Source organism: Sylvia atricapilla, chromosome 8 (assembly GCF_009819655.1).
Source record: "Sylvia atricapilla isolate bSylAtr1 chromosome 8, bSylAtr1.pri, whole genome shotgun sequence".
In the NCBI taxonomy this organism is placed as follows: domain Eukaryota; kingdom Metazoa; phylum Chordata; class Aves; order Passeriformes; family Sylviidae; genus Sylvia; species Sylvia atricapilla.
The window spans coordinates 30,335,757-30,362,309 of record NC_089147.1 but is presented as its reverse complement, the minus strand read 5'-3'; the positions used below and the strand labels follow the sequence as shown (position 1 = coordinate 30,362,309).

Here is a 26,553-nt window from a genome sequence, read left to right as displayed (position 1 = left end):
AAAAAAGTTGTCATAGATTGGCAAGCTTCTGGTAGTCACATTGCCTCATGTGACTGTTTTCCAGAAGGGCAGGAGGGGTAATCTTGACCATATTTTTCTAGCCCATAAGGCCCTTGGTCTTCTTCCCAGAGTTGCATATAGTCATTTGTGGAGCAAGGGGTGCTGCCACTCGAAGTACATAAAGAGATTCCTGCAGTAGATTTGAAGAAGAATATAACAGTCCCCCTTTATTTGATTTGCATCCTGATTTGCATGAAGATTTCAAGCCAATATTAACATCCTTCTAGAGGAGATATTCCAGGACTTGTGGAAAAACTAGTCTAGGAGAGGATACCATACTTAACATTTGTTTGTACATCTACTTTCAAATGAGGAAAAGTCTGGAAAAAAATCCTGTAGGGCATTTAAGTCTTCTGGAGGTTAGTCAGTCAGTCATGCTGCATCAACCAAGAAGAAGAGGAAAACTGAGGCGTGCAATTGCCAAGGTTCAAATCTATAGACAGTAATTGTTCCTTGAGCAATATAAACACAGCGTAAGGAAAAGAACCGGGAACTGCAGAGTCATCTGCTTGTCCTCAGTGCTAAACTAGGGGAGGAGGCTGTAAATCAGCAGCCTTGCCTGTTGTCCTTTTCCTGCTTCTGCCAGAGTTTGTGATGAGTGCTGAAACAGTGTGGTTAAGGCCACTGCGTCATAGTTTAACACATTTTGCAATTAATTTCTTGAGTTTTAGATATTCAGTTTTAAGACTGAAGATGGAAAAAGGTAAGTCATGGCACTCACATTTTTTTCATAGATACATGTACACAAAAGAGTGGAATTGTTGAGGTTGCAGAAACTTGATCTATTAATATCTTCCCCACCCTGTGATTGATATGTTAAATATGTATTGTGTATATATTTAGAAACTGGGTTCTCTTTGATATCATCCACATAATCCCAGTCACACCTGCATGAAGTTTGTGTAATGGGTCTTTGACCTAAGTTGTGCCTTTTGTAGCTCATCTTTGAGCTCATCTTTCTCCAAGGCTGAGGGGATAAATACAAAATGAACTTTGCAGTCTCCTTTTCTAAGCGTGGAGCACTCTCAGCCAAAGATGCTGATGTCATACATCTGAATAGGAGATAGCTGTTCAAATGTGCTGTATGTAGGATGGACATATCTTCAGTGTCAATTTCAAAAAAAAAGGCCAAGATGCCTAGGAAGGATGTGAAATCTAAGCAAAAAGCACCAGTGTGTGTTGCCTGCAGGAAACAAATCAAAAGTGGCTTAAGATGACATAGAGACTCTAAAACTTTGTGTCAAGAACTCATGAAAATAGTATAATGTTAAGAGTAACAGATTTGATTTCATTGTACTTAGTCAGTGTATATAATCTCAAAATGAAGGTACAGATTTTCTTAGATGTGACTGAAGAGGTAACTCAAGATGTACAAGATCTGCACTTTAACTACATTTGTAAGTCAGCCTAACTGAGTATTGCAATCCTTGGTCTGTTGCTTATGTCCAGTGCATGTGGATCTGAGTGGGGAAATTTTTAGTGCAGGAGTCTCTTGCAACTGCTGTGAAAGAGAGTGCATGGAGAGGAGGGCAGATGATTGATCATCACACAGCTCGCGTTCCAGGATCTGCTGTGTTTCCCTGACAAATCATTCCCCCTTTCTGGTGGTGGTGGTGATATTTCTGTATGTAGGATCATGGCACAAATGGATTTGCACACATAGACTAAACAGCTGATACTCTTTTTTTAAACTGCTTTGGGAGAGGCCATCCTTGAATAAATTTTAGTTATGAGCCTCTTGTGCCCCTGGTAATGCTAGCAGCATAGTTACTTGGTTGGTATTTTGAACCTTGCGGTAGAGGTCCTGATCTTCCTTCACTTTCACTTTGTTCCAATTGACATGTATTAAAATGGTCATCTTGACTATTTCTTCAATCCAAGGTCGTATCCCTTTAAAAGCATAAGGAAAGAGAGTAATTTTCTCTAATAACCAAAGCATTGGTGCATTCTCCATAGATAGCAGAGCACAGCAAATCTCCAAGTGTCAGGAAGTGAATTTTGAATTGAAAATAGATATCCTGTCATCAGTGGGTTAGCAGGAATAATCTCATCCAGATGAATAGAGAGAAATTGCTTGTGTCACTGGAGGGCCTGGCAGCAATGCACAATTCACTGGGTGTTGCTTGTATCTTTGTGTTCTGTGGCTGGAGCTCTTCATAATAAATTGTGAAACATCAAGGAACTTGTTGGAGATCAAGGAAAGAAATTGCTTGATCTCAACTGCAGTACTGATAAAACATTCTACATTTTGTGTGTGGAGAATTGCACTCCAATTTTTTATTTTAGCTGTCTGAAGTTCTCTTGGTATAAATGACTGTTGCTGCTGCTCACAGATTTCCAAGGCCATCTTCTGCGTGAGGAGCCACTAGGCTTTTCTTTCTTTGCCTCAAAGATGGAAATGGCAAGTTTACTCTGAAATGGAGATGTAGATGTTCTAGGAGTCTAGAGACTGATGGTGATTCTTAAGCCATGCTTGCAAGGATATGAACCAGATTCTGTGCCTAGTTTTTTCCTGTTAGAAGGACAAAGCCACTGAATATATCTTAGTTTCCCAGATGGTATCCTGCCAAATTACTGGAAAATAATATTTTCCAGGAGAACTGATTGTAATAAAAATGAAAACATGTCTTATTTGGAACTACCTGATGTACAAAGGCCAACATATTTGAAAATCAGCAATGGTGTTTCTCTCAGAATGCTTATTTCTCTTAAAATACTGCTTATATGTTACGTTTGTAGGTTTGATATCTGTGTTTATGCTCAACATGTCCATATTACATTTTATTGATACAGAAAACAGATTTTTTTTTTTTTTTTAATATCAGTAATTATTCAGACAATTCCTTGTACATACCTGTGAACATCTAAGTCTTTAAGAGAGCATTTTTAGCTTGTAGTAAGACAGTATGAAAGTGTGATCCTATTAATAGCTTACAAGTCTGGCCACATGTGGGATCTGACATACTGTGTTCCCATGAAATAACTTCTAGCACTACGTTATGCTTTTAAGTTTTTTCTAAAAATAGCACAGGGATTTGTAGACAATCAGTAAAGTTTAGCATCTAACTACTTAATATTGTATTTTAAAATACATCTAGGAAAATAAACAAAAATGTTACAAGTAAACATAACATATGGTTCTTTTTTAATCTCTACTTTAGGACGACGTAGACAGTCCTAAACCCAGTTCTCAGGGATAACCCGCAGTTACATGAGGAGGTAAAAGCCTGGGTAAAGGAACAAAAGGTTCAGGAGATTTTTATGCAAGGTAATTATGTGGGAAATTGTGTTATTTATATTCTGTGTTAGCTAGTTTAAGGCCATTACTTGTGTGGGACTCATCCCATAGCATTTGTGATATAATGGAGAATATATTTTTTAACTTGCAAGTTACTTTTGGAAGTATTTGTTAATACAAGAAAACAAGACTGTAAGAAGCTGTTGATGATTGCTTCAGACTGTTCTTATTTGATGTTCTAGCAATTACAGCAAAAGCTGAATATCATTAGTCTGTAGATATTTTATAAAATTTGTTGTGAAAAATAAGTGTGTATGAATGGCATCCACACACATTTTGGCATGTTTAAAACTGTTCTGTGCTCTGTTAGTGTTACTGTTGATAACTTCTCAGATACCTGTCTATGCTTGTAGCTCTTCACAGTTCTGTCACAGATGAAGAATACTTTCAGGTCCCCACCCTATGCTTTCTCCTCCCGACTGAAAAGTTCTTTCAAATCAGTTACAATTTGTAACGTGATTCTAATGCTGGGAGGTTGCAGAAAACGCTGTGCATAATAACATTTAAGCTATTGATACAAGTTACAAGAAAACTAGTATGAATTTGAAGAAATTATTTTAGTGCTATCTTGCTGATAGCAGAAATACTCTATGAATTTGCAGTATATTCGTGAAGTTTCAGGAAGCTCTGCAGAGGAGTTCCCATTACTGGGAGGCAGAAATCAACCTCTGCAGATCTGGGCTAAAATCCCCAGGAAAGCAGTTTCAGAACAAAAATGCTTAAGCAGTCATTTTGTAAATGAAGATTAGGAAGGAAGCTGTAAATAATCAGATATTTTAAGGATGGCTCTGAGGTTTCCTTGCTGTCTAGTCTCTTTGATAAAACCCAAGATCAGAAGACAAAAGAAATATGGTAAGTATGATACTGAACTTAGAGTCAAATACTTCTGTCTTTTCTTCTGTGGAGTTTCTCCTTTGACTAGACCTGATTCTTATGGGCCACAGAAAAAGGATGCTGAAAAAAACGAACATGTGGAATTGTGCAGATAGTAAGTTGGTATGTTGGTGTTAGTCATTTTAGATTTTACTTTTGATATTTTGAGATGCAATACAAGTTAATAGTCTGCTGGTGAAATTTTCAGACAAAACTGGATTGAGAGGTGATGCAAAATCACATCAGGGCTATATGAAAAGGAAACTGAAATTGAGCTTGTTTATTGTATTTCATTAGAGTAACAACAAAACATTGTAAAAGCCTCTGTGTGCACTGGTACAGAATCAATAGTTGAGCCAAGCTCCAGCAGTATTGAAATAGTCTCATTTAAAGTCTCATCTAAATGAGACTAGCAGTCCATGCAACTCCCTCCCATCATTCCAGGAACCGTATTTTTGTCTTTATAAATTCTGAGAGGTTTCTGTGCTAAGAAGTGCACAATGAAGAGTAATATAGATAAGATGAATCTCCTGCCAATGTCCTTGAAGGCTAGCTGTCCTCATCTAAGGAGAAGCTTTAGATGCACTTGCTCCCCTGGTGTGATGTGTGACCTGAGGAGACACATGCTTCCTCACGAGGGCCTTGGCAGTGCCCCACCTCAGCCCCATGGGATGGTGTTCAGCCAGCAGAGACTGCTGCCACATTCTCCTGCTCCATAATCTGCTCCTGGTCACGCAGACTTTACATTGGCACCAACCTCCCAGTGGCTTAGGGACAGCCCTCTGACAGTGCTGGCTGCTGTAATCTAGTCACACTCTCTTCCTTTTCTCCTCCTCTCTCTTCTCTGGTTTGCTTCAACTTCTCCATTACCATTTTCTTGTTCCCTGCAATTTAAGCTACATTTTCGGTTCTGCCTTGTCTAGATGCATCTGTTAAGGTTATTGCCACATTCTCGTACTTTATCTTCCACAACGTTTTTAGTATCCAGCCTTTCCCTTGTTTTCTGTGATGCTGAGACCTTCTTATCATAACATAGTATTTTCTACTTTGACTCTTGTGGTTAAAATGCAGTTTATCTGAAGAAAGAGGAGGGTCGGATAGAAGCATTAAAATCTGCTTCCAAATATTTGGAAAGAAACATGCCAATTTGAGGAGGGAGAATTTTAGTCAAAACCAGTCCAATTATTTACAAGAATGAGACTGAAGAAAAAAATTGGCTCATTTAACTTTTTCTTTGGGCGGCAGTCGCAGCATGCTTTGCAGTGGAGATTGTAGCTTTGGCAGGAAAGTAGTTTGTTCCTTGTTTAATAAAAAATGAAACTCCTCCCAAACTTGGCCAAGGTGAAAGCTTTTGGGACAAATAAAACCGGTTCAAGGAACACAGTGAAGTGTCTTTGATTTTTAACAATTAAAACACTTGGTTTCTTCCTTCCGATTAGATTTTTTTAACATTACAATCTCAGGCTGCAAGTATAATAATCCTCTTGAAACAGTGAGTGTGCTTCAGCTCTGAACATACTTTCTCATAGTACTGCACAGGCTGTTTGAACAATGTGTAGCTGGCGTGATTCAGCCAGGGACTGGAGACAAAGCCAGGCTTTTCCTGTAATGGCTGCTTGGGGCTGGGCTGGGCTGGAGCTGAGCTGGTCTGTGGCGTGTGACTGCAGTTTAATCTTTCTCCTCCTTCCTGTCACCCCATCAGCATGTAAGAAAACCCCAACCCACTGTTTTTAAAGGTAGATAAATTCTCTTTTAAAAATAGATAGGGTAACAGCTGGGATGAAGGATGGACGCAGATTAGAACAAGGAGTAAGAGGAAAGAAATTGGCGCTGTGTCAATGTAGGGGAGTATGGGAGAAGCTGGAAGCCGTTGGAGAAGGAAGGATGGAGCTTGTAAGCTGAGAAGACTGGGGGAAAGGACTTAGAAACTAGTGGCCTGTAGTCGTAGTAATGCTAAAGTGAGACAAGCTGGGGAGATGCTGGTTATGCAAGAGACTGAAAAATCATTGTGCAGTTAGCAGTAGGATGCAAGAGAAGAGGAGCTTGGATAGGAAAGTAGGAATGGCAGATTTACACCAAGACACAGGCAGAATTTTACTCAGACTGTCTGAATAAGGCAGAGCTTTGGGACATCCATTGAAAGTTCAAGATGTGGAGAATGTGGATGGGTCAAGCAGTCAGAAGTGTGGGAGCTGAGCTGGGGGTGTTTTGTTTGCAGGGGCATATGGAGTAAGGGTTGGAGAGAAGCCATCAGGAAATGTGTCCCTGTGGGAACCCTGTCTGGTCTGAGACCAGAAATGTGGGACACAAGCTTGTAGATTCTTCCTCTTTTTCTGCCCATATGTACCTGTGATTGGCAGTGCCTGTGCTGGCACACTCCTGGCTCTTGTCTGTGCTGCTGGAAACATACTCCAGGCATGAGTTAAGGCTGCTGGCTCAGGGGGTTCAGGAGGTCTCAGGGTTTCAGTTGTGCCATGAATGATGTGGCTGGCGGTAAGAAGGCTGCTGTGGTGTAGCATTTCTCTTCCCAGCTGGTTTTAAAAATGAGAGAGTCACATGCTAAAAGTGTTTCAAGAGACCACTTGGAAATTACTAAATAATTATCGCTTTTGCACTTCTCTTGGTCTCTCAAATGTTGATACTGAAAACAGTCCTTACAGTAGCACACTGTCACATGCAGAGGGTGTAATAGACCCGGTTGTGTGATCCTGGGTGTTTTTTGCTAGAGAAAGCTGTCACCTGTGAGGTCCCTGGTCTGTTTGCTGCAGATGTTTGAGCTTGCTTAATGTACTGGGCAGGGCTTGGAAAAACTGATCTTTAGGAAAGACAGGGGAATTCTGACCTTGCCTGTGTGGTTCAGGAACTGAGCAGTCTTAAATCACTTCAGTTAGGCTGTTTGCAGGTTGTCACTGACTGGTTTTTCCTCCCTTCCTGTTTGCCTGACCTGGGACCTGGGGTTTGATTGCGGAAGTAGCGAAACCCACACAATTGGAACGGAACTTGGTGGCAGTGTTGCTTGGTCATACGAAATGCTACATAAACACCAAGTGCAGTGAAACTTAAGAGTTCCAGTGATCAAGTGAGACGCTGAATAGGAATAAAACTGTTGAGTCTTGATGTCCGGGTCTTGAAACAAACTGGGAAATAGGTACTGTATATAATAGCTCCCCATCCCCGTGGGCTTTTGGACATGAATTAAACAGCTTTGCAAAATGTGTGAGGTTTCTTTGGGTTTGGTACGTCTGAAAACTGTAGCTGAAGACTTTATAGTGTGTATGCTTGAGTGTTCTTGTGTGGCCATAGCAGGCACAGGATCATTCCACTGCCTTTCTGCTTGTTGAACCAAACTGTAAAATAGGTACTGTATCATAATAGCTCTCCATCCCCATGGGCTTTTGGAGGTGAATTAAACTGAACTTGGCAAAATGTGTGAGGTTTCTTCGGATTTGGTATGCCTGAAAACAGGAGCTGAAGACTTTATAGTGTGTGTGTGCTTGAGTGTTCTGTGTGGCCGTAGCAGGCAGAGGATCATTCCACTGCCTTGGCTTGTTGTAATGGAGAGAAACTCTGTGGTCACTTATGGGAAAGACTTGGCAGATGCAGAGTCTAACCACCAAGATGTAAATCTTTTAGCCAGCAAAGCAGCTGGGCATGTGACTAGCCTGTTAAATGGCTTCTGTATAACCTGCTGCTGCCACTTTCAAGCCTTTCAGATTACTTTTCTGTGGTTGCTCTTTGTAGGCAGGAATTTTCCCATCGTGTCATCACAGTTGCAGAAAGATTTAGTTAGATAAGAAAATCATATGTTGAGAATGTTAGCAGAATTAACCTTAAAGCATACTTATATGGACCATTTGCATTTCAAAATGTCTTCCTGAATCTGTGGTTAGCTGTCCATACCATGTGCACTATATATTTGCTGTGAAGCTTAAATAAAAGGCAGGAAAATCCATGTATGCCATTTTTTTTTTCTTTCTTTTTGTCTGCATTCCTCAATGGCTTTTTTATTTCTTCCCCTTCCAAAGGTCCGTACTCCTTAAATGGTTATAGGGTGAGAGTGTACAGACAGGATTCTGCCACCCAGTGGTTCACTGGCATCATCACTCACCATGATCTCTTCACCCGCACTATGGTGGTTATGAATGACCAGGTGAGTTCATGGATGATACTCAGAAAACAAGCTGCAAGTCAGCTCTTGCCTTGGGAGGTTCTAGTTTTTGTTGGTAGCACTCAGAAACACACCAAGTTGGTTCAGTTCCGGCAGGTTGAGGGTATTACTGTGCTGAAACTACAGCACAACTGTGTTGGGCTATCAGTTAAATCCTCCTGAAGCTGAGCATTTGTGCTCAGTGATATGATTAATACCAGTCCTACAGTTTCTTCTGCTGTTGCTATTTGACTGCTGAAGTCTTTGAAGTGAAGCAATCCAGTCTGAAGAACTGGTCTTCCCTGTCTGCTCTGTTGAGAATTTCTTTTCACAAGAATGAAATCTGGTTACTTTTTCCAAGCAATTGAAATAGTCACTTTCTGCAATTTATTGAATTAAGCATTTACTGCGGCCCTAATTTATATTTGCTGTGGTGGATTTTAGTCTTATTTTGGAATTTGGTGTTACAAAAAGAGTTAATACTGATACTTTTAATGGCAGTAATGAATTCTATTTCAGGAGAATAGAGTAATGACTCAACAGTAATAGAGTGAATGACCCATCTGCCTTGAAATGACTGACAAAACCATGTGTGACAATAAAAATTGAAGACTCGTCTATTACTCAGATAAATTCTTCCCCTTAATTTGCTCAAATTAATATTCCCCAAATGTTCCTTTTTTCACTTTTTACCATATCCTTTGAAGATCTGTTTAGCGTTTCCTACTTTATGGAGTATTTCTCACTAGTAACACTCAGCAGTTCTAGCATTCTTCTTTCGGTTCTCTTGTAATAGTTTTGCCTTTGTTGAAAGCAGTACTGTAATGTGTTTCTGCAGTATAATTTATAGTATATTAAAATAATATTATAAAATATTTGTATATTGTAATTACTACTTTGGGATTATTCTGTGAATAGCTCATTAAATCTCAAATTTGCAGGTCAGTGAAGGAGGAAGGAATGGGTGACAGGGTGCTTTTTTCAAAAAAATTATTTTTGCAGTGACATGTAAAGACACATTTGCTTTGGTTTGACACTGTTCCAAGCATTTGTTGTGTCATATGTCAGTTCTGCTTGTCAGGATTAAGTAGGCTTTTCTCTGATTAGTCTTTAGCACACAAAATAGACTGGTGAACACTGGTACAGAAAATACAGATTAGGCATTGTCTGAACATCTGTGGATTGTTATTTTCTCTCTTCTCTCTCTTTTTTTTTTTTTTTTTTTTTTTTTTTTTTTTTTTTTCATGAACCAGGTGTTAGAACCTCAGAATGTTGATCCTTCTATGGTTCAGATGACCTTTCTAGATGATGTTGTTCACTCTTTGTTGAAAGGTGAAAATATTGGCATCACTTCACGCCGACGGTCTCGTTCCAACCAGAACAGCAACACAGTTCACGTAGATACATTTATCTTTCTACCTAAGTATTTTTGTATATTGCAAATGTTAAAAATACATGTTTAAAGACACTGATTAACGTTGCATTTAAGTCCATTAATAACAAATTATTTTTAGGGTCATTATACACGTGCACAAGCAAATAGTCCCAGACCAGCAATGAATTCCCAAACTGCAGCACCAAGACAGAATTCTCACCAGCAACAAAGGAATACCCGGCCAAATAAGAGGAAAGGCTCTGATAGCAGCATGCCTGATGAGGAGAAGATGAAAGATGAAAGATATGATTATATAGGTCGAGGAGGTAAAAGTGGTTAATGGAAAGGGAGGGAGAGCCTCCTGAAACTGTATTAGACTGAAAATCTGATAGATGTGTTTTTATCTTTTGCAGAAAACCCCAAAACCAAAAATAAACATTTTCTTAGTAAAAGAAGAAAACCTGAAGAGGATGAAAAAAAACTAAATATGAAGAGACTGCGGACAGACAATATCTCAGATTATTCTGAGAGCAGTGACTCAGAGATTTCAAATAAAAGATTAACAGATTCATCCTCAGAGCAAAATTCAGAAAATGAATTGAAAAGCAAGAACTCTTCAAAGATAAATGGAGAAGAAGGAAAATCCCAAACTACTGAGGAAGTAGAGCAGACACTAACAGATAGACAGTCTCCATGGGATGAAGTACAGCAGGATAAAAACCATGAAGAGACAGAAAGACTGAAGTCCTCAGTCTTGGATCATCAGGAAAAATCTTCGCTCCATGCAGCAGAGCAGCCAACACCTTATGAGCAGAATGTCAACAAGGATCCACCAGTTCAAGAGTGTAATGCAGAAAAACATCATACCGTGGAGTTAAAAAATGAGCAGTTTTTACCCAGACCTCCTACTCCTAAGTGCGTTGTTGACGTTACTAATAAAAACAACTCTGAAAAGGAGAACCAGGATAATGCTGCAAGTACCTTTGGGTTGCAAACAGTTCAGAAAATAGAATCTCACAGCAGTGATTTAAAGCAGCAATTTGCAAATGCAAATTTCCTTGAAGCAAGAAAACAGGAAACTGATCAAAGTTGGGTTAGCAGTGTTGGTAAAACGGATTCGACACAACCTGGGGTTGTAAAAACATTACCAGTAAATGAGCACTTAAATTCTGAAAAAGTGCAGTATGGCTCATTTATGTCTTCTCTAGCAGAAGAGAGTAAACTGCGTAAACAAAGTCCAGTCCCTGATTCTGGGAAGTCAAAATCTAGTGCTTCAGTTGATCATCCTAAAACAAAGTCACCTGATGTTAAGCCTAAATTCACCCAATCTTCTGATACTGTGAAGTCTAAGGTTAGTTCCCAAAACAGCCATGCTACTGGATTAACAAGGTCAGCCAGTAAAACTGATCATGATTTGCCTAGGTCTAGTTTTCATCCAGTTCCAGCTAGAGTTAGTGCTCTAGAAGCTACTAAGAGCCCTCTTATCATTGACAAGAATGAACATTTCACAGTATACAGGGACCCCACTCTGATTGGACAAGAAACAGGAACTAATCACATTTCACCTTACTTGCATCAGCATAATTATCCTCTGCATTCCTCATCCCACCGAACCTGTTTAAATCCAAACGCACATCATCCTGCATTAACTGGTTCATCCCATCTGCTCGCTGGGTCTTCAGCTCAGGCTCCCTTGTCCGCTATTAACACTCACCCCCTTAGCAGCGCATCTCACCATTCTGTTCATCACCCTCATCTACTTCCCACAGTGTTGCCCGGAGTGCCTGCTGCCTCCTTGCTGGGTGCCCACCCGCGACTAGAGACTGCTCATGCTAGCAGCTTAAGCCATTTGGCGTTAGCACACCAGCAGCAGCAACAGATGTTACAACACCAGTCTCCACATCTTCTCGGACAAGCTCATCCTTCTGCTTCCTATAATCAGCTAGGGCTTTATCCAATTATTTGGCAGTATCCAAATGGAACACATGCTTACTCAGGACTCGGTCTGCCCTCCTCCAAATGGGTCCACCCAGAAACTCCTGTTAACGCGGAGGCTTCCTTGAGAAGGGTAAGTTAAAATCCTTCCTTAATGACGTGTTTAGCTGGGCCTGGTGTCTCCCAGCACTGGTTTCCTACGTACAGATGGGGTAGTTTGTGTCATACTGTCTTGGTGGGGGTTTTGAGTAGGCAGAGAACGAGGAATGGAACTAAAGCAGTAACCATTGTTTTGTGGTGGATGTGTGTAGGGAGTTTTTCCAGACCTTGATTTCCTAAGAATTCTGAAGAACGATGAAATGTTTGGTTTTAATTGATGACTAAAAGTGAGGTCAGCGAGCTTGTTTGGAAGTCAAGTTCACAGGGTAAATATTTGCTACGTCGAACTGTGTACCATTGTGCAAGTGAAATATTAGGAGAGGTGGGGCAGTTGTCTTCACAGTGAAATTTTGTCCATGCTCGCTCAATAATGGTGAAAGATGGAGAAGGAAGGAGTACTAAATCCAGTGGGAAGTTCTGAAGAGAAGCACTCTTGCATTTGTAAATGTCACACTGTATACCCATTTCTCTCGTCTTTACACCTATCTGTGTACCCTTTTCTTGGCGTGTCGTTTTCTCCCCTTCTGTTTCTGTTGACACACATCCCTGCCTTCCCATCTGCTTTCTACTCCTCTATATTCAAGTCAGGGTGATTCCTCTGTCTGTTTGCTGAGTGTAACCACTGAAGTCCCAGAAGAAATGGTTTGTGTCTTTCAGCCTAGTGCCCAGTGCGGTGGTGGGGTTTGGCAGGCAGACGTGGCAATTACAGGAAAAGTTTTCCTAGCTCCTGAAGGCTTGGGATATGGCCTGCTCATTGCAGGCACCTCAGAGGAATAGTGTGAGATGAGGTGTGTGTAGTGCAGACAGAAACTCAAGAGAGCTTTACTGCCAGCTTCAATTAAACCATCACTGAGCATGTGCATACTCATCTTTAGAGGCTTTCGACTTGGCCTAATTTGGGCAGATTTTCACAGGGATCACAAAAAGCATGTCACTGACAGTGGTCCTTCTGCCAAATTGTAAGCCTTTGTGTCAAAGCTTGGTGTTCTGAATGGTTAGAAAGATTTTTTTTTTTCCCCATCATGCAGAAGGCTGTTCCTCCCCAGATTCATTCTTAAAAAAAAAGCCAAACATTGTGGCTAAGTCTTTCCCAAAACAGTCAGTTTGAGTTGGCCTTGTAATATGAAGTGAGTTTGACCTAAAATGTGATACAATCAGAATGAAGCAGTTAAGAAAAGCCTAAGAGAAAAAGATAGGTGGATTTATCTTTTCGTGTTGCTGCCTGCTCCACCCCAACCAGAAGTCCATTTTAAAAGAACTTATGATAGACATTTTCACTTTGGCTGCCTGAAGAATGCAGCCCTGCATACTGAGGCATGTAGCTTTTTAATTATGTTGATATGTGGCAATTGTCTTGTGGTGACTTGTCTTCTGCATCTCTCACTGGAGGCCTTTTCTAAAATAGATCTTAGAAACCCGGAATGGGCGTTTCCAAGGTCGGTTTGCATGGATGCCACAATCACAGAAAGGGATCTGTGTTTCAGCTGTAAGAGCAGCAGCAGCAGCATCCACCCTGGCTCAGGCTGAGCCGTGTGTCTGAACTGAAGGAAGTGTGCCCCAAGCCCACCTTTCCCCGCTGTCCTCGGGTGGCTGTGGCAGCTCCCGTGTTCGAGCTGGGCAGTAGATGGCTGCAGGTGGAGTCATGAAGCTGTTTGAGCAATGCCTGGTGCTCAGGCAGATGTTGCCCAGCTCCTCTAGGGAGAAGGTGACGGGCCTTCTTTGCATAATACTTTAATACAGCTTACAGGCTGTTCGTGGGAGCTCACCGCAGCGTGGGAACTCCTGGCCTAGGAAACGTGCACACTAAAACTGTGAGCGCAAACACAAGTGGCTGCTTTAAATATTCAAAAACACAGAAATCAGAACTTCAAAGTTGTAGCACCTGCAGATGTATTCTGTCCTCTGTGCATGTGTCATGGGAGCTCTTGGCTCCCCTTCTGCTTCAGCAGTTCCCAACTGGAGTTGCCAGGTCTGTGGAGAAGGGTAGGGATGGACTGTGAGGAGTGTAGGGAGGGGAAGAAGGTGGGGATGGACAAGCACCACAAGGCTTTGGGGTGTCCACAAAAGCTCACTCTTGTCCCAAGTCCCTTCTTGGCCTGTGCCCAGCACTTGAGCCCCACTTGAAAACAGGTGCCCTGCTTTTGCACTCTGCTGTGTGCACTTCTTGTAAGCAGGTCTCCTAAGCAGAGGAGACAGAGAGCTGCTCCTGGTCTTTTCTACAGGCTGTTACACAAGTTTCAGTAAAGATAAGAAAACAGAAACTTAATGAAGTAATAGATTAAAAAGTAGTTTCACAGATTAGGATTTACCAGTGTGTCTAAACGAGGAGGGCCCACCTTTGGAGTGTTTAGGTACACAGCATACAATCGGGCTGTGTGTTTGCCATGCTGCACAGTATGGCAAGTGTGTACATATATGGTTTTAATAGTGTGATGATGATGATCCAGCCAAATAAAAATGCCTGACTAAATAAAGCAGATTAATTAGGATTATTGTACTTAGTCATTTGGTTGGGGCAGCAGAGGAACAATCTAGTAAAGAGATACTTACATCCCTTTTATTGAGATTTGTCATAAGGCTGCAGATAAAATTGCTCCCAGAAATATCAAGCCATATTTGTATTTTTAAATAAATAGTTCTTGCAATTATTTGGAGAGGTAATGAATGGTCTTTTTAGTAGTAACTGAATTTAGGTGTTGTTGGGTTGTCATTGGTATGTTAATTTTGGGGAGATTGAGATGCTAGAATGAGCTGCTCATCCTGAGTACTTGAAAACTAAATGGTTCTGAGAATGCTTCTGAAATGCGTAAACTTTTGTATGCTGGAAATCCAGGGGAAGTACAATCATGTTTTAGTTGATCAGAAAAAGTTACTTAAAATGTTAGATTTTATTTACTGTCTATGATTTGATACTGAAATAGATTACTTCACTTTGATCATCATAGGACGTGGTCGCATGATGATTTTGAAATCCGATTTTGTTGTTTTATTTTGGTTGGTGTGAACAGAATACTCCCAGCCCCTGGTTACACCAGCCCACCCCAGTGACCTCAGCTGACAGCCTCGGTTTACGGAGTCACATTCCTGTGCGACCGTCCAGCGCAGATCCCCTCCGGCCTCTCAAACTGACGGCACATTCCAGCCCGCCTTTGTCCAAGAGCATGGCAGAGCATCGCAAAGAGTGAGTTTGCTCTTGGGCTCTGGGAGGGTACATTTCAGCAAGTGATGTTGCCTTTTAGCTTCCTTCTAGTTTATTTGTAGATGGGGATGCCTGTGGGGGACGCAGGCTCATCACTGTGCTGCCTTGTTGGCTTTGGTATGGTACTTGAGTTTATGAGTCATTTGAAGATTTCTGAAAATTGTACTTAATATAGAGAAAAGTTTATTTTGCGTTAATAGATAACTTGGTTCAGGGCATGGGAAGAAAGGTCTTCTGTCTGTCACATTGTACCACATTCAGGCTAACCCGTGTTTGCTTAACCTTTCTTCAAACAGAGAACTGGAGAGGAAAGGGTTTGTTGAACCTTTGCGTTCTGTTACCACTGCACCAGTGAAGAGTGAACTAGAGCAGAGCAGAACGCAGACAGCAAAGGAGAGCCATATGCACAGACATTATGCAGATCCAATGTTGAACCAGCTGCCAAGGCCACCACAGGAGACTGGGGAGCGACTGAGCAAATACAAAGAAGAGCACAGACGGATTCTCCAAGAAAGTATTGAAGTTGCTCCTTTTACAGCTAAAATAAAGGCACTGGAGGGAGAGAGAGAGAACTACTCCAGAGTAACATCCTTATCTTCGAGTCCCAAAAGCCATTCAGTAAAATACGAAAAAGATGCTGAACGGTCTGTGTCAGAATTGTATAAAATGAAACATTCGGTTCCACAGAGTTTGCCACAGAGTAACTATTTCACTACTTTGTCTAACAGTGTAGTAAATGAGCCACCAAGATCATACCCATCAAAGGAAGCTTCAGGTGTCTATGTTGATAAGCAAACTAATTGTCCTTCAACAGCAGCTAGTCCCCAGGCTCTCCCTTCCTACATTTCTTCCCTTTCAAAACCACCACCTTTAATTAAGCACCAACCAGAGAGCGAAGGCTCTACAAGCAAGATACCTGAGCAGCTTTCACAGTCAGTGCAGTCTCACTCTGTAAATTCTTTCAGAAGTGACAGCAGGAGCCCCACTCAGTTGTCAGTCTCATCTTCGAATACACTCCGGAGTATGCCTGCCTTGCATAGGGCCCCTGTGTTTCACCCTCCTGTGCACCAGAACCTGGAGAAAAAGGAGAGCAGCTACAGCAGCCTTTCACCTCCAACTCTAACCCCTGTTCAACCCGTTAATGCTGGTGGTAGCAAAATACAGGAGCTGCAGAAACCACCAACTTTAGTACCTGAGCCCAAGGAAGCCCAAACTGTTTACAAGGGCACTTCTGAACAGAATTTATCAGAAATGTGGAAGTCTAATAATGCCCCAAATAATGAAAAAGTGGATTGGCACAGCGAAAGAATGAGTGGAAAGTCGCAGTCCGCTACAGCGTCTGTTATTGTGCGTCCTCCTTCTAGCACAAAATACGAGGGTGTACCAGTAATGCAGTCTGCTTCCAAAGATCGAGTCAGTGAGAGATCTTCAGCTGTGACAAATCCAGCAGATTGCCTGAAAACAGCGGAAGCCAGGGAGACTGGGAGGATCATACTGGCAAATATGAACTCAGACAGCGCTCGCACACAGTATGAAAAGAAATTTGCAGCTGTCTCGCAAGGCAGCGTTCCTCGTGCTGTCACCCCTACCACAACTAACGTGTGCAGCAGCAAAATGGATGTCAGCGCCTCGGCAGCGGTGACGAGCAGCGTGACGAGCCGGGGCAGCTCTGAAGTGACTTGCGCGGTGTCGAGCGCGGTGTCGTGTGCGGAGCCGGAGTGCACGGCCCCCAGAGCGGCCAGCCAGGCCCAGCCACAGCCCCAGGAGTGCAAGGTCAGCACTCCAGCTCCGCTGACATCCGCTGCTGGCAGCGCTGCTCAGCCCGGCTCGGCATTCTCCACCTCCACTGACTTTGTCCATTTGAAAAAGCACAAGGCGGCCTTGGCTGCAGCTCAGTTTAAAAGTAGTAACGCCGCTGAGACTGAGTCCAACTCTGTGAAAAATCAGACATTTTCAACCTCTCTCTCCCTAGACAGCGCTATCGTCTGTAATACAATAAACAAAGCGAACTCTGTAGGCAGTGGGCAACCTTCCCAGACGAGTCAGCCGAACTACCACACTAAACTGAAAAAGGCTTGGCTAACAAGGCATTCAGAGGAAGATAAAAACACTAATAAAAAAGAGAATTCAGGGAACAGTGTTTCAGAAATTATTAAGCCGTGTACTGTCAATTTAATAGCTTCAACATCAAATGATTTGCAAAATAACATAGATAGCAAAATCTTGGCGGATAAGTTTGTAAAGGAAGATAAGCACCCAAGGAGAAAAGGAAAACGAACTTACGAGTCTGGCTCTGAAAGTGGTGACTCTGATGAAAGCGAGAGCAAGTCAGAGCAAAGGACTAAACGGCAGCCCAAGCCAACTTACAAAAAGAAACAAAACGATTTGCAGAAAAAAAAGGGTGATACCGAGGAAGAAGTGAAACCAAATGGTGTTCTTAGCAGGAGCGCCAAAGAAAAAAGCAAGCTGAAGTTGCAGAGCGGCAGTAACAGCAGTGAGTATATTGATCTGGTTTGGAAGACACAGAAGCATGTGAAGAGCCAACACTGTTAGTCCTGGAGGGTTTGTCCTGCACGATAGCTGGGAAAAGAGCTAAAAAACATGCCTGTGTAAATGAGTATGTCCATATTTGTCTGTCTTGAGGCCATTTGAAATATCCTGGTGTAAGAAATAGAGCAGTTTGTATGTCTGCGTTAACAAACTGGTTCTTGGCCTAAAAATAAGCAGTAAAACCATCTCGTTTATATTATCCATCAGAATTGAGCAGGCTGGTGCATATAGTTGTACCACTTGTATTGAGATATATATATATATATATATATATATATGTTGGGTTTTTTTTTTTTTATTATTTTAAGATCTGATGCATTTATTTTTAGAGCACTGCTGGAGGGGAAGATTCTCTGTTGTTGAACTCTAATTCGTCCTTTGATCAGAAAGCCAGAGGCAGTTCCTTGAGAGCCTGATGCCACTCAGTTACGATTTGGTTAATTTAATGAAAGGTTTAAGGGAGAATAATTTCACACTCCTAACTAGCATGTGTAGTACATGGTGTTAACATCCCTCTTGTTTAAGGAATTAAAAAATTTAGAGAAATACAAATTTCCATTTAAATGTAATACTATAATGTGTAGCAGATTGTAATTAGATTAATATGAAAAGAGAAACTGGTCTGCCAACATAAGGAATTTTATTTAAAAACTTGCCTTCTTTTTTATCCCAATTTATTCTTCTCCAAGGGTTCTTCTTTGTCTTTGGTCTGGTTAAGTATGAGAGAATCTATCATTAAATGACTTCTTGTAAGACTTTTTAAGTACAGGTAATAAGAAAATGAGCAATACTGCCAGTAATTGCATTCTGTGGCTTTTCACTGTCTGGTGTATAAAGTTACTCTTCTGGTATCTGAGAGTACTGTGTGATCCTGGTACTTGATCCCTGAATTGTACTGGGTGATGGAAGTGTTGTAGTCAGTCTGAAGTATTCTGGTTGTTTGCTCCAGTGGTGATAGTACTGCTTTTTCTCTCTGCTTCCAAGTAAAGGGAAGATCAAGGCAAACACACCTGTAAAATCTTTTTCAGCTTCCCTTTTAAACTAAACTGTAAATACATACATTTAATATGTTAAATGTTTAGGACCTTTCTGTTGTTGCGAAAGATTTTTTTTTTTTTTTTTGGTGGTAAATTTCTGCAGGGGAGCTGGTCAGAGGTTTTTCTTTCAAAATGAACTTTCCATTAAAGATTTACACAAAAACATGGTCAACCTCGAGGAGCTTTCAGGAAAGATGGTGTTCTCTTGGAAAAGCTGCCTGGGTTCTCTGTAGGTGGCTGGAGGTAGCTGTGCTTCAGGGTCTGGAGCTCAGTGGCACTTGTGCGGCCTGGGTGATATGTGGATTCCTCCAGGGCTGAGCAGTGCTCTTTTGGAAAGCCCTCCGGGGAGTTTGTGCTCTAGCCAGAGCACTCAGAGCTCCAGGCTGTGAGGCTCCCTCCTGCAAAGCAAGGCATTTCACAGCCCTACAAGTGTTGGGGATCTTCCAAGTGCCTACTCACAGAGCTTAAAGTCTTACCAGCTCCCAGGTGACACCTAGGATCTCTGCTCCCAAGGCAGAAAACATTGTTCTGGACTAGTAAACCTGTACTTGGGCCTTTTTTACTCTTCAGGTTTTAATCCCAGTTACCATCATGCCCTGGGTGAGTATGGAGTGTGGTTTCTAGGCCAAGAAATGAGGCACAGGCAGTCTGTCACTTGCAAAGTTTGTACAAGTCATCTCTGGCAAATTACCAATCTGAACCCAGGTACCAAGTCCAAAGTTAGCACCTGACCCTTTTATCATTCTACATCAGATCCCTGTTTACAGGACATGAACTTTCAAGAGCAGTGGTAGATGAAATGACAGATAATTCTCTCTGTCTGCAGATAAGAGTGGTGCCACTTTCAAGACTCCTTAAAATGAGAGCTTGGTTAAATAACAACAGGGCTCAGTTTCAAAACCTGTATGTGAAAATTGCACTTATGACTCAATAGACTTGCTCCTCATGTTACTTGCTGTCAGATCTGCTGACTTCAGTATCGAAAATAGAATTATACTCCTTGGGCTTGCAAGGCCAACAAACCAGACAGAGTGTAAATGGATTCTGTGAATATAGCTGCTATTCTGTAGTCATATGTGCAACCTTAAAAATGACCTTAAAAATGTTTTGAAGGAGTTATAATTTGGTTTAGGTTTTTTTTTTGTAAGCTCTGCTTCTATTCATTAAACTCTGGCCATTTTTGCCTACACCTTCACTTGAAATAGAGTTCAAACCTAACTTTCTTGCAGTATTGTATCTCTTTGCTTGTTTTGTCAGAATGAAATTCTGAAGATGGTTTTACTAGAATACATGGTGAATGATAGCACCTAATATAAGGGAAAATGTAGTGTCTTGGGAGCTTAGCAGTTACTGAACTGTGCTCCTGCCTGTGTAAGTTGAATTGGTACCTTCCCTTTTTTAGCTTCGGCACGCAAGTGGAAATGAAAATGAAATATGTTACGCAGGTAACAAATGTACCAGAAAAAAAGTTGACTGCTGACTGTCTTGGCTGTGATCTGTGAGGAAGCAGTGGCAGTACCTCACCTGGAACTCTCCTTACTTTTGCAGCTGGTATACCTCGCTCGGTGTTAAAAGACTGGCGCAAAGTAAAGAAGCTGAAGCAAACAGGGGAGTCCTTTTTGCAGGATGATTCTTGTTCTGAAATAGGACCAAATTTGCAGAAATGCAGAGAATGTAGGTTAATAAGAAGTAAGAAAGGAGAAGAACCAACTCACTCACCAGTGTTTTGTAGATTTTACTACTTTCGGCGGTAAGTATGCCTGGTTTCCTGGTAATGTGGTGCTTCAGCTTTTAAAAATAAGACTGACAAAGGACTGGCATACTTGAAAGTGTGTCTGATGTTTCTGTCTCAGTCCACCTGGTAAAAGACAGAATCTATTTTAACAGTATTTGCATTTGCATTTCTTTTGTGGATTGACTTCATTGCTGTTTAAAGCTTTATAGCAAAGACATCAGAACATCTGCCTGGTGTACCTTAGGCAAGCAGAAAATACAGCACATCACCATTACACAGGTGTCTGACATGTGAAGTGGGATTTTCATAAGGCGAGCGTCAGTTTTTCTGAACAAGTTGTACAACTGCAGGGTTGCACTTATTTGTAACTATTCTTATGGCAGTATATGGTGGGAATGTGGCTCAGGGTTTTCTGAGGACAGAGAGGAATTGTGACCTCCTTTTTTGCAATTAATGGCCCATCAGGGACAACTCACAAGGAAGAAAATTTCCTGGGGTGTAGGAAGCACCAAGAAAGGTGCTTCCTGCAGCTTCAACAGCTTCCATTTGTGTATGGATTATGATATCAATATTAATCCAATTTGTTTTCGACAAGAAACTGTTCCCTTAATGAGGTGTAATTTTTTATAACTAATCTTCAGTTACAAGACTTGGTAGATCTGTAGGAATCGTTTCAAGGTTGGACTCTGAATGCCTTCTCTGTAGGAATATTTGCTTCCACATTTGGCAAAGTTGAATTATGGTTGGTTTTCTTCCCCCTGTGAAATAGAGAGAACCATAACAGTTTGCCAACATTTAAAAAACTAGTACGGAATTTAAAAACCTGAATGTTTTTATTATATTTTGGTAAATTTGGCAGCAGTTTAATTGTTTTCATTGTGTTTAGATAATAGGGCTTGAATTTCAAAAGACGTTTACACTTCTTCTGGAAATTGTTGTTTTGGAAGCTGAAAGTTGATAATTTCATCTTGATCGTTTGAATGCATATCTAAATGTTATTTTTGGTACTTTGAAATTCAGGACTGTTTCACTGGCATAAATTCCTTAACTGTTAAAATCACATCTGTGTAATGACTTATCCTGTTTTGGATAAGATGGAATGATTAATTGTTACTGCCTGAAAATAGGCTAAGTGTAGCCAGGGGTAGTGGCACAGCCCTGGGCAGGGTAACAGGAAAGCCTTTTAAAGGTCAGAGTTTAGTGGATACAGAAATGTTAGCTTCTGTTGGTGATTTGTTCTGCCTAGAAAAATTTAAATGTAATGTTTGAGCTCATGCTTTCTCAGTATGACAGCAATAGGATACAAAAATCTATAAATTATAAGTCAAAGCGAGTGACTGCTGTCACAGACATTCCAAAAATTAAAAGTGAGGAAGGAAAGTAGGTGGAACCAAACTTTGGCCAAAATAAAAAAAAAAAAAAAAAAAAGGAATTTTTTTTTGCCTGCAGTTTTAAAGGAGTAGTAAATGCTAGAGAAGGGGGAATGATGAGTGAACAGAATGCAAAAAAGTTCCTAAAAGGTTAGTTTCGGTTTTCATGCTTTCTTATTTATAATTTAGAAACTATTTTCATCAGTAGGATTTATTTTAAAATTAGAAAAGGATGTAGGATGATGAGGTGAAAGAAAACTTCTGTGTTGTAAGATTAAGTAGCAAGTAAATTCGAAATCACAGAGTGTAATGAATGATACATGTAGTCAAACCATCTTTTCATTTTTAGGTTGTCTTTTAGTAAGAACGGAGTGGTTAGGATAGATGGTTTCTCCTCTCCTGATCAATATGATGATGAAGCGCTGAGTTTATGGACACATGAAAACTATGAAGATGATGAACTGGACCTAGAAACTTCTAAATACATTCTGGATATCATAGGGGATAAATTTTGTCAGTTGGTAACGTCTGAGAAAACAGCCATGTCCTGGGTGAAAAAAGATGGTAAGGAGCCCTCAAAGCTCTCCCGTGTTCTGCAGCTTTTCTTGGACGACCACTGCTTCCTTTTGCATAGCTCTCCTCCCCTGGCTGTTGGATTTTCCTCGGCTGTTTGGGGAGAGGACATGCTGGGAAGGGTTCCTTCCTCATTGGGCCAGCCCAGTCCCCCTCCCCGTGCTGGTGGCTGTGCCGGGCAGGGGCCAGGCTCCTGTTGGGTGTGGAGTAGCCTCCAATTCCCAGCTTGGCCTCCAGCTCTCCAGCCAGAGCAGCCAGCTCCCAGCCAAGGCCTGTGGAGAGCCAGGTCCTGACTGCTGCCAACAAATGGTGTGTTTCTGACGAGTCTCCTTCTCAAAACAAAGGAGGGGAGTGGAGCAGCGCAGGCCCTGCAGAGCATGTGCTGACACTGTCACCTCCTCCCCACCAACGCCACCGTCCGTCCTTCTGCCCACAGCAGATGGGCACAGGTTGGTGGCTCTGCGGATTCCAGGCTGTGCGAGGAGGAAGTGGAGCAGAAAACACACACTAGCCACATCTCCTGAGCAGGCACCTCCCTCCCCTCCGGCCAGCTGGACAGCTCGCTGGTTTGGCTGCCCTTTAGATCAAACGTGTCCCATGGGCTGTCAGGTGGAAAACCCTCTCGAGTGCATGGGGTTAAAATCGTGTGCTAAAATAAGTTCTTCATGCTTGCAGCAATATCTTTTCTGTATTACTTTAGTCTGTGTTTTCTGAATGCTTATTTCTTTATAATGTGTTGATAAGTAGCATTGAAGGGCGTGCTGTGTAATGGAACTAAGAGGGTAGCTCTTGATGGCCTGTTTATGAAGGATCACTTTCCTCCCCCAAAGCCCAGTTGTGTCTGAGGGGAGACTTAGGAATGCTTGATCTATAAAGACTATTCATTCTGTGCTTTGCATTTAAATTTCGGCCCTTTTATTCTGCTTATTTTGTATTGCAGCCAAAATTGCATGGAAGAGAGCAGTGAGAGGAGTCCGTGAGATGTGTGATGCATGTGAAGCCACATTATTCAACATTCATTGGGTCTGCCAAAAATGTGGATTTGTGGTCTGCCTAGATTGTTACAAAGCAAAGGAAAGAAAAAGTTCTAGAGGTCAGTTTTTTATGTACTACAGTATTACATAGGCTGTTTATTCTCATTTGTTGCATAGCTGCTGATCCACTAAAACTGTCTTTCTGTAAAGTGTTAAATTACTTCTTGTGTGTATTGGTTTCCCTTCGATTTTTTTTGCCTCCTTTTTTGTCTGTAGATGTAGAATCAGTCATTCAGAAAGCAGCTGCTGTGGAGGCTATTTTAGCCCTTTGTCCACGTCTCAGTCTTTTTGTGTGGATTGTTGTGGATTGCTTGTGCCTTCTCCCTCAAGGTTCAATCTTGTTCTTCAGTTGTGAGACTGGTGCTCAGTCACACCTCCCTCTTTATGGTAACTCACTGCTGTTAAGACTTTTCTTGATTTGAATGCTTTCTGGAGTCCTCTCTTCAGAAGTGGCTTGTCATACTGATATAACATCCTATTTTACAGTTTTATCATAAGAAAGAAAGAGATGGAGAAAAATACTTTGGGTAGTATTTAAAATGAACGTTAATGGAAGTTTCACAATCCATAAGCCTACGCATATCCGTGGTTTATCCTGTGCTCTAATGGAAATGTCTGCTTTAGTCTGGAATGGGAGAAATATAACAGGACTGACTTGCAAACCTGATTTCTGAGTGACCCAGCTGGGTTGCAGTTGAAAGGAGGAATGACTTGGGAGGATTGGTTTGGGCTTGGAGCCCTCAGCTGTGACACTGGTGTGCAGGCTGCTCGGTGGAATGCTTTGCCTTCCCTGGGAGGCAGGCATTGTGCCCTGGCACAGTTCTGCAGTCAGACACTGTGCCAGGATCTGATTCAAGGATAATGCTGTTTGGAAAAGCAGTTCCATGTTTGTCATAGCCGCGTAATGTCGCAGATGTGTAAGGTTTAACTATTAGGTGGCAAAGCTTTGCCAAATGGAGAGTCTCCCTTCATCCCAGGCTTGCAGTGACAAGCCTCCTGCACTGAAGTTTTTTAGGGAGCTCATGTCAGTGTTTTCCTGCACTGAGCACAGTTGTTAATGCTTTAATGCTGGAGGCTCCTTCAGCAGCTCTTCACTGGCTGAAGTCTGTGTGTGCGCATGTGTGTGTGTGTGTCTGACGTGGCTTGGGATACACGCCAAACATTATTTACTCTGGTGGGAACACACAGTCAGAGGCTTTTTATAGTACGTGTTAACCAGCCAGGAAAGTTTTAGTAAAATGTCTTAGAAGTTTGAACAAGCAGTATAAAGAAGGAGGCTTCTCTTCAGCTTTCTTACAGGGAGGACTTTCTCCTTTGTGCTGATTGCAGTTTTACGTGTGAAAGCAGAAGTACGACAGCTTCCCTCACTGCAGCCTAATTTCTAATGATGCTGTAGGATACATGTGAAGTGTGTTGCTTCTTTGGCACTCCCTTAAAAAACGTTCAGAACCACCCACCCATGTCTATATAATAGGACTTTACATTACACCATTTTTCCTGGAACCGGTAGTTGTTTTTACAGTTGCTGAATGTAACAGAGAATCCCCTGGTTTTTCCCTGCTTCAGCAGGAATGTTAGAGGTTTAACTATTCGAGATTCAGATACTTATCAATGACTTCTCTCATCACTCCACTACATGAGTGTATGAATGTGCAACCATTGTTCCTGTCAGACAGTTCATGGCACCATCAAGTGGGATGCCATGTTACAGCATTTCCGTGAGAAAATAGATTAAGTAGATGCACGCTCTTTTGTTGTCTTATTTATGTTTATGACCAGTTGGATATTTAGGTACTACAGAAACTACTGAATAGCGTACAAATTTAGTATTTATCCGAAGGAATGTTTAAAACGTTATTTACCTACTACAGTGTAAAAAAATGCTTTAAGTGTGTTAAATGCTTGTTTGGTGTGTTTCTTAGTTTAAATTGCTGGAGTGAGCAAACTGGTAAAAGGCTTGGGAAATGTCTTTAAATTAGCAGTTTAGTGGATAGGACACTATCCAAGGTTGGGGATTGAGAGAGAAATTGTGGTCTTTCTGCCCCAAAATCACAGCAGGTTGGTGACCAGTTGCTTGGCCAGCCATTTTTTGCTCTCATTCTTCTTGTATGTTCTCTTTACGCTGCATATTTCGGGAGAGTCTTCTTTAAACTTTTTGTAAAGCCTCTTTCCTACCAGTTGGGCCCTCTCTGCTGGCACAGATGATTTTCAGCCAGTACATAGACACTTAGGGTTTCGTGGTTGCTTTAATGTGACGTAAATCCGTGATGCAACTTCCCTGTCCTCTGTGCCACCAGTACCACTGGTGTAGCTGCCATGGTGAGCTGAATCACAGAGATGTCTTGATTAGGAGTTCATCTTCTTGGCTTGTCTGGCAAACTCTGGTTGAAAACAGATGTTTCTAGTTGAAGTGTGGATTGTCTCGAATTAGATGAGCCAAACAGTCACGGCCTAATGATGTCTCTCTTCCATGGCAAGGTTCATCAAGGGAGGCTCATGGCCTTAATAGCAACTGTGAAGGATTTCAGCCTATGTTAACTGGCAACTCACTAAATGTGATAAAGAGAATACACTTTGAAATTTGGAGGTAATTAACAGGGGCCTGTGTTACAGATACAGCTGTTTCAGATTTCAGTACTGTTCAAATTCTTCTAGTTAATATGAAAAGTACCTGGACAGAAGGCCTGGATGTGCAGATAAATGTTTCTAACCAAAACCAGTCTGAAAGGCCTTGGGTCTGTCTGTGTGCAACATAGGGGAAGTAAAACATTGGCAATCTTGTTTTGCAGATAAGGAGTTGTATGCCTGGATGAAGTGTGTGAAGGGACAGCCTCATGATCACAAGCACCTGATGCCAACACAGATCATTCCAGGCTCTGGTAAGACCGTATGTAAACAAGCAGAAGTTTTTTTTCCCCCAGATCTTTCTGTGAAGGAGGGCCGGAGTTGTTTCTTGAAACTTGTCATTTTCCATTTAAAAACCTGGGAATTGGATTAAATTGTTGCAGGAGGGCGAGTGGTTCTGGGCAGTTGCCAGCGCTGGGCACAGATGATGAGGAGTGTGCTGACAGATATGTAAAAGGGCATTTTTGGGACAGGCAGTGGAGAAATTAAAGGCCTTTTTTGTCATGGATATATACCTTTTCAGACCAGAATAAAATAATTAGAATGTACTTAATAAATCTGATCTTAGCAGTCAAAAGAAAAG

The 26,553-nt window shown here is 41.6% G+C and overlaps 1 protein-coding gene across 1 annotated transcript in view; it reads left to right on the top strand.

The window, feature by feature from the left end:
* JMJD1C (jumonji domain containing 1C) overlaps nucleotides 1-26,553 on the top strand; it is a 158,551-nt gene that overhangs the window by 115,249 nt on the left and 16,749 nt on the right. The window contains 12 exon segments of the mRNA XM_066324248.1: nucleotides 3,222-3,236; nucleotides 3,238-3,328; nucleotides 8,257-8,381; nucleotides 9,632-9,775; nucleotides 9,893-10,079; nucleotides 10,167-11,821; nucleotides 14,856-15,028; nucleotides 15,343-17,540; nucleotides 20,182-20,383; nucleotides 22,088-22,302; nucleotides 23,252-23,404; nucleotides 26,135-26,224. Of these exon segments, the coding sequence (XP_066180345.1) occupies nucleotides 3,222-3,236; nucleotides 3,238-3,328; nucleotides 8,257-8,381; nucleotides 9,632-9,775; nucleotides 9,893-10,079; nucleotides 10,167-11,821; nucleotides 14,856-15,028; nucleotides 15,343-17,540; nucleotides 20,182-20,383; nucleotides 22,088-22,302; nucleotides 23,252-23,404; nucleotides 26,135-26,224 (5,248 nt within the window).